Raw genomic sequence first — 13,084 nt, 5'->3', positions numbered from 1 at the left:
CTCAAGGTTCCAACAGAACTTTCTGCATTCATGGAAATGTTCTATTATCAGAGCTGCCCACTAGCCACCAGCCACAAGAGCCTACTGAGTACTTCAAATGTGGCACAGCTGAGTCACTGAATTTTTAACTTTATTTAATTTTAGTTATTTTAAATTTAAAGTGACTAGTGGCTATCATATTGCACAGGGCAGGGTTAGACCTCTGAGATAATGAGGTAGACACAGGCATTTCTCCATTTCTTGCTGCCTTTTCCCCAAACTTCCACCAGCCTTTCAAACTTGCCATCTGTCCCTGATCCCAGATATATGGTTAGCTGCTGGCAGAAAAGTGAGCTATTTACCTTAGCCTTTGGGATAAAGTTTTTAAAGAAGACTCGCAGTCCTTCAATATTTACCAAGAATCGTGAATGAAGACGAAGGAAGGCGAAAATGAAAAATCAAATTCTCCTCGAAGAAGCCAGATGTTTAGTAGGATATATAAATTAGTTAAAACCGATTGTAAAATTTGGTTTTACAATCTGTAAAATTTGTAAGTGTTCTTCTAAAAGAAAAACAATGAAGAAAAGGGTGATTGCTTAGGGGTATCTTTTACAAAGATGATTTCAAGTTGTTTCTTAAAAGTAAAGCAAGAGTTTGAATGACAAGAGAAGGAAAAAGGCCAAAGAAATAAGTTTCTACAATGAGGCCAACTGAAAGAGGCAGGGGGCAAGATCACTGAATCTAGAACCAAAAACATCCTAGATTTGAGTCAATGCTCTGTATTAAAATTAAAACTATTACTGTAATCATCATTATTATTGACATTCCAGGCAGAAGAAACCAGCATGTCCAAAAGCATGGGAATGTTGAAGAAGGTAAGATATTTATAAAATAACAAGAAGTTCACACTGGCTGAAACTGGAGATTTGGGGATTGGACGGTAAGAATTGGGTATGAAAAGCTGGTTGGTTTACATAAATAAGCTGGCCTGATTTATCATCCAAGAAATAAAATATACATCAAGCCCCAAGTTCTGCACTATAGGTGTGTACTTCCAGTAAGTGGCCAAACTGCTAGTGCTTTTTTCTCTTACCACCTACCTCAAGTCCTTACTTTGAAAAAAGTTTCTCTATTGGATTAAGGTTGTTCTTTTAAAATACAAATATCATCTGGGAGCATTAAGGCTATTGGTTAACCCTGATATTACTTCACACCTTTAGAATTTACTCTAAATCAAACAGAACTCTCATAAAAATTTGACTGAGATCAGCTAGCAGTGGCTAAAGAGTAAAGACACAGAACTCAGGCTGCCTGATTCAATCTTATCTACAGACAGAAATCTATGTGACTTTTCTGAAGGTTTTTATGTTCTCAACCTTAATTTCCTTGTCTGTACAAATGGCAATAAAATAGTGTCTACTTCATCGGGTTTTGTGATAATTAAATGAGTTAATATATACGAAGTTCTTGAAGAATGCCTAGCCCATAGTAAATGTTTACATGTCAATTACACACCACACACAGGACACAAACAACGTGGCTGTGGAGAAGAGAGGAACAAAGAAGAAATAACTCTGGTGGCTGGAATCTACAGGACATGTGAGGTGCTGAATGGGAAGCTTTAGATGATCAGTTACAGCACAGGGGTTAAGAGCTCAGATTATAAAATTAGGCAGACTTGGCGCTATGTCCTGTTTCCATTACTTCCTACCAGGATAATCTTGGGCAGGTTACCTAATCCCTGTGTCTCTGTAAAATGGGAATAAAAACAGTACCTACCTCACTGGGTTGTTATGATGATTAAATAACACATGAAAAGCACTTAGCACAGCCCTGGCACATAGTAGGCACTAAAGAGATGACAGTAACCAGAAGACAGACAAAGGTACTAAGAACCTGGGAGCCAGAGCAGGGGGGAATCCCAAAAGCTTTAAAAAGGATGCCAAAAAACTGCGGGGAAGGGGGAATAAATTTTCCTTCCACTATAATTCTACCCACCGTCTTGGCTATCGTCTATAACCCATGCACCAGGCGTTCATGGTGAGAAGCCACCTTTGACTCTATTTCAGAAGTGGTCGATGTCTCCATCCTACAGCTTTCCGAGCACTCTAAAACATGTGTTTAGGGCTAGGCGCTATTTAAAACCCTTTTTATGCGTTATCATTTAATCCTCACAATACTCTCTGAGTTGCTATTATTATTCTATTTACAAAGGGAACGGTTCTCAAGCTTAAAAAAATGGCCAAAGTCACAAAGTTAATAAGGTAGGATGATAGGGCTGTTGATTTCTAAGGCACTACAAAGCTTTGAATCAGAGATTCAGCTCAGACTAATGTGTACTGAACTAATGCAGAAAGTATTCACAAAATAGCTTAATAAAGCTTGAATTAAAAAGGAATTTCTCCCTAGGCCACAGGTAACAGAACAGCCATTGCTTGCGCCCATTCTCATTCCGCCCCTAGCTATGCAGAGCTCTACAAAACTACTGCTCCCCACTCCAGGTTTAAATCATCTGTTCCGATCGATCATGTCACGTGATCTTTCCTGCCCATTAGTACTTAGTTTAGAATATTCAAAACTGATACTTGAAAACGTTTTTAAAAAGCATTTACCTCTTAAAAAAAAAAAAGGGGGAAGTTACCCCAGGTTTCCATAAAAATAACCAAAAATAAAATGAAAGTTCTACCACAGGACAAACTATCGGATGTGATTACTGTGTGCTATCTGGCCAAGCCAGAGCAGACAGAGCCTGGAAGTAGTCTGTTTCCTGAGTCTGTCCTATAAATTGCTAAACCACTCAAGTAGGACTATGATATACTTCATTTCTTAGGCATGTTCCTTTGCTATTTAAGTAACTTAAACGATGAAGGAGGCTATAAGCTACAGTTTGATGAAAAGCCCATTTATCTGCTAGGTTATTACATCTTGAACACTGTTTTGTAGTTTATCAAAAATGAAGGGATAGCTCCTCGGATCTTCTAAACCGATTGTTATCAAGTCTTGTGTTAGAAGTATATGGCCATTTTTCAAGTATGTAACCAGATAATTCAGAAAAGAATGAAATTACCATTCCTCTCTACTAGTTTATAGGCATATGGACACATTCTGTGAGGGAGGGGCCAATCACTTCACGGCACTGGACCAAGGCTTTTTTCACTTGGGTTGATTCACTGACTACAGAGCTTTTTTTTTTTTTAAATAAAGACTATTAGTTTAAGAAGCAAGTAGGTATTGTGTCTAAATCTCCAACAGTGCATAAATTCCATAAATCTGAGTAGGTCAATGATAACTCAGAGGTAGAGGTTATCATACTCCTCTTTATAATACCTGATATCATCACCAGTGTTCTCATTTTTTTCACGATTTACTGACTGGGAAGGCTAGGTGTACCTGTTTTTTATTTAGACTACAAACTTAAGAGCCAAGTATACATTGTATCTAAACCTCCAAGAAGGTATCAATTCAATAAATCTGAGTAGTTCCAGGTTAACTCACTTAGGGGTGGCATCCTCTCCTTTATAATGCTTGACATTTATGTGTTACTCGAATGTTGACTACAGCATTTTACCTTTCACATACCTCTGATTCATGATCATCTGCAATTTTACTATGACCAGATTTCAAACCCTACTGAAGAGTATTACAATTTACCAAAACTTCAGCCTGAATCATTTTGCTATCATTCAAGTTTATATTACATACAACTTCTGTTAATTTTTAACTTCAGCTAAAAATACCTGGTACATGAGAAAAGAGTGTAAAAATCACATTAAGAGAGTTTTCCAATTTATAATAAATGGATATTGAGTACTACACCATGTTTCAGGATTTATGCCAAGTTCTGAGACACAGCTGTAACCAAAGCTTTCAAGGTCTCTCCCCACTGAACTAGGAAACTTCTGCAAAGTCTGACAAATAATACTTAAGAGGTTTACATTCATAAATGCACAATTTTCTACCTTTCTTAAACAATGTGTCAAAAGAAATTAAAGCCAGAAGATAAAAAGTAAAGTTAAAACAACACATGGGTTATACCTGTGTGTTTTCTATGGAATTTAAGTAGCATCTTGCTAAAGGAAGTTGCTTTCAAATGTTGATATAAGGCACATCCCTATCAATTTTTATGAACCAATTAAAATTCAAAGATAAGTCTCTAGTCTCTAATTCAACTTCCTGATAAAATGAGCTGGTACACTTTAATAATAAGTCTATAATTTGCTGATTCCTCATGTGTCTGAAGTCAGCTTCAATCGTCTGCCTTTATAATCTCTCAGAATCCATTCTCTATAAATTTTTGATAACTTAATAGTTCTGCCAAGGCCACATGTACACAAATATCTGAACTAGAAAAGCTGTTTCCATGGTTCACTTTTTTCCAGAAATATCTGATTTCACAAGAGGAAAAAAATCAACTTCTTATATTAAATAGCAAATTCTGAGTTAAACCAAAGGAAAACGTCCCATCCAAAGGACCTACATTACTGAATTTATTAAATAAAAGGCCCTTTATTATTTATGTCTATTGAAGAGACACATTCTAAATCCTGAAAGAAACAGCAGAGGGAGACAACTAAGTAGAAATCTAAAGGACACAGAGAAGCTGGTTACGAGAAAGTGAAGAAAAAATAGCAGCTACTAGGACAGCATAAGCATGGCTAGGAGGGAGGAGAGCAAATGTGTTCACGGAACGAGGAGTTCAGAAACTGTGACACTAGCGAGCTGGGGGGCGACAAGGTGTGAGCCTTGAGGAGTAAGCAGCCGTCAGATCGTGGAGGCTGGGTATGCAGACTACCACCAGTTCACAATGATATAGTCCATCCTCCTCATTCACTGGCTTCTGTATTTGGGAAAATGAAATTATGAATTCAGCCTTGCAAATATATATATATACATATATATATATATTAATATCTTTATTGGGGTATAATTGCTTTACAATGGTGTGTTAGTTTCTGCTTTATAACAAAGTGAATCAGTTATACATATACATATGTTCCCATATCTCTTCCCTCTTGCGTCTCCCTCCCTCCCACCCTCCCTATCCCACCCCCTCATCCCACCCCTCCAGGAGGTCACAAAGCACCGAGCTCATCTCCCTGTGCTATGCGGCTGCTTCCCACTAGCTATCTTCCCACTAGCTATCTACCTTACATTTGGTAGTGAGAGTAGTGCCTTTTTGGTAGTGCCTCTCTCTCGCATTGTCACAGCTCACCCTTCCCCCTCGCCATATCCTCAAGTCCGTTCTCTAGGTCTGTGTCTTTATTCCTGTCTTACCCCTAGGTTCTTCATGACATTTTTTGAAGGTCTGTGTCTTTATTCCTGTCCAGCCTTGCAAATATTAAGTGTGAGGTATCTATGGAACAACTAAGCATAGACAACCCATAGTTGTCAAAATCACTATTATTAATCCTGAATTTTACCACAAATACATGACTAAATGATTGGATTATGGAGTAAGAAGGACAGAATTAAGAGACAACATCCTGCAACTATGGACTGAACAGTTTTCCATTGGGAGGCACAATGGAAACAGTATCTCCAAGCCTCTGTCTCCGCATCTGTAAAACAGAAACGCCATCAGCTACCTTGCAGGGTTACCAGAGGAAATTCTAATCTTTCTTCTGGAGAAAGCTCCAGCTTATAAACATCACGGTTATCAAGGGCTGGAAGGCTTATTGGGTGGTCAAGAGATGGGACTAGCAGTTTTGTTAGATCAGAAAAAATGTCATGATCATTAACCCAAATATTTATGAGTAGGTGCCTTGTGCCAAACATTAAATGCTTTACATATATGAGCTCATTGAACCTTTGCAAAAATCCTGAGGAGACACTTATCACCTCCATTTTAGGGATGAGGAAACTGAGGCAGGTCAGTAAAGAAGCAGTACAAACACAGGTGCCTCTTATACAACTGAGTAAAAGTGATCATTCATTTCTAGAGATAATACATGGATATTAGGAGAAAAGAAGGAAGGCTGGAATAAGTGAGGAAGGAACGAAGACTACACAGTTAAAAACAGCGGAAGGAATGCTACAGAAATCTGACCACAAAAACACCCCTTAGTGATGGAACCTCCCTGAGTGGAAGAAAAATCTGTCTCAACACCAAGGTTTCCTCATACCCAATCTTTCTTAAGATTCTATGCCCTTGCTCTTTTACTTTCCGGAGAGCTTTTTTTTTTTTTTTGATCATCTCTATCCTCCTGGTTCCTCAACCATATCAGCGGAGTTAGGGGTCAGGCTCTAGAGCAAACTTCAGTAATGGTCGTGTCATTTACCAACTTGTTTATCAGCTTGTGCATTGGGGGAGCAAGATAAAACCTCTCTGTGTCTCAGTTTCTTATAAGTAAAATGAGGATAATAATAACCCTGTCTCACACGGTTGTTGTCAGAATTAAAGTGATACATAGGGAGCTTAGAACAGTGCCTAAGCTAATATTACTGTTATTATTACCTAATTCCTCTAACAGTATAGTACACCCGAAATTTATGGTGCTACAAGTTTATTTGGAAGTTGGTTATCTGGAAAATTGAATGCTTTCCTTCTGAAACACATTTCAAGTGGGGACCTTCTCTCTGTCTTCCCTGTACTTTGCTAGTGCAATCCCTGAAAGAGTTTTGCAATTGCCTGATTGTTCTGGCTCTCTATGGCAGTCACCATACAGTTAGCAGTGATGTTTATAAAGATGTGTCGCCCTCTTGCTTAAAAGGTCTCAAGTGCTCCTTACTGCCTACAAATAGAGAATCCTATTTCCTTCATATGGCAAACAAGGTCCTTTACAATCTGGCTTTATCCTCTGTTCCTAGTCTCAGTGACTCCTCTGAAGAGCTAGAGCCACAGCCAACAATTCATCTCAACCTAACCAGCCATGAGTTTTAAGAAGCTGCATGCCACTGTATGTGCTTTTCCTATGTCTGAGAAAACTGTCCTCTCCACCCCCAGACCTAGAAAACTAAGGCTTCGATGAAATGACACCTTACTTATCCATATTCATTCAGCAAGAAAACGTACTTAGTACCAAAATGTGTAAGGAAGGCCCTATGAAAATAAAGATACATAAGACATCGTTCCAGCACTTGAACGTATATCCAAAAGGAGAGAGACACGTTAAAATAAAATAATAATACAGTACATCGTAAGTAATATGTATAAGATAGAAGGAAGCAACGCCTAGGCTGGGTTCTATAGGATACGGATTTCTGTCTCCATCCTTACCATTTTTAACTGGACCAGGATCATGGTAACTATAACCTTTATAATGAGCTCTTAATAATACTCAATACATTGTATTACAGTCCTGTGTTTAATATCTATCTTCCCGAAGACTAATTCTAGGGCAGGAATTTACTCATCCTTTGTATCCTCAACACCCAGAGGGTGACCAGAATACAGAAGAACACAATTGTTCATTGAACTGAATTGAATAATAAGGTCTCTATATTAGCCAAAAGCCTTCTTAACCCAAAATGTAATTGAACTATAATAGCAAGAGAACCCTAGAACCTAATCATATTTACAATAATGCACTGAGAAGTCAGGAGAGCTCTAACTTGAAATTATCCAGTACTTGAATAGAGAAATCTACTTTCCACCTAAATCTGTAAGCAATACTGATATTCTGCTCCAAATGCAGTAGTACTTCTTTCTCTGACAACCCCACAGGAACTAGTCTATTGAGTTCAAAAAATATTGGGAGGGCTTCCCTTGGTGGCGCAGTGGTTGAGAGTCCGCCTGCCGATGCAGGGGACACGGGTTCGTGCCCCGGTCCAGGAAGATCCCACATGCCGCGGAGCGGCTGGGCCCGTGAGCCATGGCACTGAGCCTGTGCGTCTGGAGCCTGTGCTCCGCAACGGGAGAGGCCACAACAGTGAGAGGCCCGCGAACAGCAAATATATATATATATGGAGGTGTTCCAATCCCTGCTCAATGAATAGTCTGTTTTCCTTAACTCCTTTGGCAGGAGATAAGGATTCCAATTACCTAGGGACTGCAGTAGTATATAACAGTTTCTTCTTCTTAGTCCTGGAAGTCGAGGTTTATTCACTTATTTACTTAAATAGCTGCGAAGGATCCACAACACGGCAGGCACTGTCTTAGGCACTGGGTACAGAGCAGTCTCTCCTCTTATGGAACTTACATTCCAGCTGGGAGAGACACACAGCAAATACACAATATGTCAGAGGGTTTGAGAAATGCTGAGGAAAATAAAGCAGGGTAGTAACTCAAAAAGTGAAGGCAGGGAGACACGGAGAAGAGTAGTGGTGTACATTAGATAGGGCGGTCAGGGACGAGTCTCGCAGACAAGGCATTGAATCAGAGACTGAAGGAGTGAGCGAGAGAGAGAGCCATGCAAGCATCTGAAAAGTATTCTAGGCAGTGAAACCAGCAAGTGCAGAACCCATGGTGTGAGAGTTATGTTTAACATGTATAACAAACCACAGGATATCAATGTGGCTAGTAAGGGGCAGAGCAGAGGGGCAGATGATGAGAGAGATGCCTGAACTAGATCATACACAGGCTAAGGACTTTGGATGTTATTCTGAGATGGGTAGCCACTGCTCATCTTGAGCAGATAACTGACATGATCTGAGGTACATTATAAAAGAATAGGTCTGGCTGTTACAAAGCTCTAGACAGTACAAAGGAGCAATCACTGGCGGTAGTAAGTCAGGGGTCGTCTGCGACCCCTTTAACCTAAGAAACTAGTGCCAAGAACGACAGTAAAGAGTAGAAGCATGGACACATCATGGCTGAAAGCCTTAAAATATATTTCCTTCCTTTCAATAGCAAACGTCTCTGAGAGAGAGTTATCAACTGCTACTTTTATTTATTCTACTTTAACCACCTACTCTTCTTCCATTTACTATCTCATCTCTAACTCCCCAACAGATGCACGCACCTACCGCACAAGAAAATTCAAGTATACCATCCGTCTTCCTCTTTCGGCCTTTTGCTCCTTGCTCCATATGAGAACTAACTCATTCTTGTAATTCCAAATATCCCCCTTCCTTTCGTCCCTTGCTACTGTAAGCTTCGTTTTGCTGCTATAAGAAGGAGCAGTTTCATCTGTTTTAATTAATTACAGTGACGATAAAAATGTCTAATAAAAGAACTTGGAAGCTTTAACACGCAACAGGGACCCTTCCCTGAACACCACTTTCCCAAGCCTTCTCAAGGAGCCAAAGTCGCCCCTTTGCCGTCCTGAGGAGACGAAATTCGGGCGGCTAGCGGCAAGTGCATTCGCATACCCTGCTTCCCGCAAACTCATGCCGGCCTTTCCTCTGAGCAGCGAAACTCAGCCCTAGTACGTTACCTTCATTATCGGTAGCATGTGTGTCCTTATCTTCCAGCTCCGATGCTGCAGCCGGGGATATCATTTTCATCTTCCCCTTCTTCTTTAGTGAATTTTTCAGCTTTTTCCCCGCACTCACACGTGACTCTCGAACGGCCGCAGCCATGATTCCTAAGCGGAAGCGTTCCGTGAGCGTTGCGTCCGGCTGTAACACAAAGGACTTCAGCATCTAGTTCCGGTGATACAAGGTTCCGGGGCGGTGCCATTTAGCCGGGAGTTTTCGGGCTGGAGGCTCACAATATGGATTGGAAAGAGGACTGATTGGCTGTCTTTACGTGCTATCTGCTCCAGTAAAAGACAATAATAATAATAAAAATCAGTGAATATACGTTCTCGGCCGACTCCTCTGCCAGCTCGCCCTTGTCCTGGTCCGCCGCCCCACTCTGACCCCCAACCCGACCCGGTCCACTTTCATTTCCTCCCCACGGCTGTTTCCGTATCTGCTGCCGTATGTTGGTTTATGGTGTTGGACTAACGTCCGGAACGTGCCTACTAAACGCACTAGAAGGGAGGAAGCGAGGACAGTCGCGTGAGGGGTCGAAATCTCGCTCTGATTAACCCCTGAGTGGCTTCCAATTGCCAACCGAATAGAATCTCGCGTTCTTCCCTTGGGTCTCAGGTGTGAAGGGTTCCAGCCCCCACCCCTCCCTCCCACCTAGCTCCGCCCCGCCCGCTCAAGGCGCCCGACCGCGCGGTGGAGACCGAGAAAACAGCAGCTTTGCTCTCCGCGGGCTGCTCCTGCCTCCCTCCCGGGGCCAGCTTCTCCCTGAGGTCAGCCTTTGACACCAGCTTTCCCAGCCCCGCTTTCCCTCGAAGCTGCTCCCACAAGCTGCCCCTATTTCCTTTCCCTAACTTGTCGGCTCCTGGATAATAAGGACCATATATCATTCACTACCCTACCTCCGAGGCCAGCAACGGAGCCTGGCCCGTGATAGGAACCCAAACATATTTTTGGAAGAAATGAATGAATGAATGAATGACAGGATACAACCATTCACAAAGTTAATGAGTCAAACGGATAATGTAGCAAACTCTTACATCGTGTTCCATCGGCCAGGCGTATTCTAAAGACTTTCCCTAAGCTTAGCATTTTCCTGGAAGAGCATTTCTTGTTTTTCTTTAAAACCCAAAATTTCTAAAGGGGGAGGGGCACACTTCTTCTTTGGGTGCTCTTATCTCTCTGCTCCTTTTATCTGCTATTACTATCTTCTGTAGAGTTCTCTTCACGTCTTACTAGCCAATCCCTTGTTATTCCAATCCTCTGTTAAAGTTAACAATTCTGTATATTAAACTTTCCGAATCAAATTACTAAGTGGTTTCCATCTCCTGATTGGCCTTAACTGATACAAAGATCAGTGTTGTGATGGAAATATTATCAGTACCCAAATACTGTCCCCACCAGCCTGCAGCACCGTTAAACCGTTCCGTTAAGGTTTAGTCATTTTTAGAAGAGTGGGGGTATTCAGAGTAGAGTTCCTTGTTAAAAATGCAAATATTTATAGGACGATAACAGATAAAACAATTTCTTCTGGATGATTTGTTGCAGCTTGGCTGATGTGAGTGCATCGAAGAGCTTTGAACTACTGGACATGGAAGAGATGAGAAGGAGAGGTAATTGCACAGTGTATCCAGAGCAGGGGGTGCTGGGTCTGCAAGGTCTGCATGCTCCGGAAAGATATTCTGGGTTAAGTAATAATTCTTGGGTTCTCTACAGAGAAAGGAATCTATAAAAGGAGAGTGTAAAGAGAAAGAAGATATCTTAGGATCATAGGGAATGATCAGTGAGAATGATCATAGGGAATGATGATCAGTGTTGCTCTGTGGGAAGGCATAAGAAAGAGGGATGAGGATAGAGAGTTACGAGAAGAGCAATGCTAGGTCTCTAAACACTAGTGGGACACATTCTCCAAAAGAAGTGATTGTCATCAAATGTGGACTCACAGGAAAAGAAATCATAACTATTTAATTGATTTGTCACTTTAACAAGAGATGTAAAGGAAAACTTAAAAAAAGAAAAAGAAAAGAAATGATGTACTATATTCCTGAAAGACAGATCAAATTTTCTAAAGCAATTTATTTATTCCAACAAAAGTGCCATTGGAAAGTTTGGGGAGAAGAAAGGAAAAGAGCAAAGTCTTGATAAAATAATTCTAAGGTTCAAAATAAGTAAATGATAATAATATTCTTTAAAAAGAGGAGTCTTGAGACAAAGCTTGCCTGTTCAGATATTAGAATATACTATACGTAAAGCTACAATAATTAAAATGTACAGATCAAAAGAAAAATAAGTGATAATGAAACAAACTCTAGAATATGTAAAAACTTAAAATATTATGCAGGAACTATCACGAGGAAAAGAGAGAAGAGAAAAATTCTGCAAAACTTATTTTAGTAAAATTAACTGTTTAGTGAGAAAAGAAATTAGAGGCTCACATCTTACCCTAAAATTAATTCCAGGATTAAATATGAAATAAATATAAGGAAAAAAAAAGAAGTGAAAGTCTGATTTATTGGATTGTAGAAACAACTTTCCAAGTTTAAAATCAATGGAAGTAATTCTGAAAAAGAGAACAATAGATGTAATTATATAAAAACCAAAAACTGTGTATCTAAGAAAATGACCAAAATATAAAGGTAAATAGAATGTGAATAAGACAGAAAATCGATTTTGAGATGACTACATGAAGAATTCATATGACTTTCACATCTGGTCAAGGTGGAGTAACAGGGGGCAAATTTATCCTCCCACCTGAAACAAAAAATAGACAAAATAAACAGAGCAACATTTTTCAAGAACCAGACATTAGATAATGAAGGATAATGACCAATGAGAGATGGGAAACAAACTAGGTGATCCCATGATCTCCTCAGCATACTGCTTGGAGAAAGTTTCCAGACCCGGGCACAGAGAGAGGGGATCGAAGCTGAGCCTGGAAGACTTTTCAAGTTGGAAAGATACAGCTGAGAGTCAGGGAAGACCAAGGCAACTAGAGTTAGCAGGATAGAGTACCAGAGAGAAGAGAGACAACTCAAGAGATCTGTGAAGAGGCTCCCTCAGGGATTTAGGTCAGTACTGATCAACACATACACGTGAGGAACTACCCAAGAACCACCCAAAAGAATTAGAGTCAACAGCTACTTATGCACACGTGGGACTGGGAATAGTGCCTATTCCCACCAGCCAGACTGGCAAAATCTCACAACACACAGGGTACTGGTTAGAGTATCTATCAAAAACTTAAGGGTATGAGATTTTATCTTATTTGCAAGGTAACAAGAAGCCTGCCAAAATTTCATGATCACAAGACAAGACTTTTGGGTAAGAGTGGAAGGGCAGATTATTTATTATTCAGAGCAATAGTAGTAGCAAGAGTATCAGCAATTTTTTAGACATTTCTCCGAGCCCCACCACAGAGTGACTCAAAAAGAGCTAGATAACATTTGCACATGCAATGGGTTGACTTACAGGAGAGGGGCTTGAGCTATTTACAATAGCATCAAAAACCACAAAATACTTAGGGGTAAAAGATGTGAAAGACCTATATGCTGAAGACTACAAAGCATTGCTGAGCCAAAATTAAAGAAGATCCAAATACATGGAGAGGTCTACCATGTTCATGGATCAGAAGATGCAACATTATTATCAGTTCTTCCCAAATTGATCTATAGATTCAATGAAATCCCAATCAAAATTCCAACAGACTTTTTTTGTAGAAATTGAAAATCCGATTCTAAAATTCATATGAAAATTC

At 40.1% G+C, this 13,084-nt stretch overlaps 1 protein-coding gene across 1 annotated transcript in view; it reads right to left on the bottom strand.

Annotated features, from left to right (window-relative positions):
• RRP15 (ribosomal RNA processing 15 homolog) overlaps window positions 1-9,455 on the bottom strand; it is a 47,339-nt gene extending 37,884 nt beyond the window's left edge. Inside the window, exon 1 of the mRNA XM_082857913.1 lies at window positions 9,294-9,455. Within this exon, the coding sequence (XP_082714039.1) occupies window positions 9,294-9,438 (145 nt within the window). The 5' untranslated portion in view covers window positions 9,439-9,455. The remainder of the gene's footprint in view (window positions 1-9,293) is intronic.
• Between the last annotated feature and the right edge of the window lie 3,629 nt (window positions 9,456-13,084).

The sequence above is a fragment of the Leucopleurus acutus genome (assembly GCF_964270905.1).
Source record: "Leucopleurus acutus genome assembly, chromosome: 2".
Lineage (NCBI taxonomy): Eukaryota > Metazoa > Chordata > Mammalia > Artiodactyla > Delphinidae > Leucopleurus > Leucopleurus acutus.
Note: the sequence above shows the minus strand (reverse complement) of the source record. Positions and strands in the feature narration are given on the sequence as shown.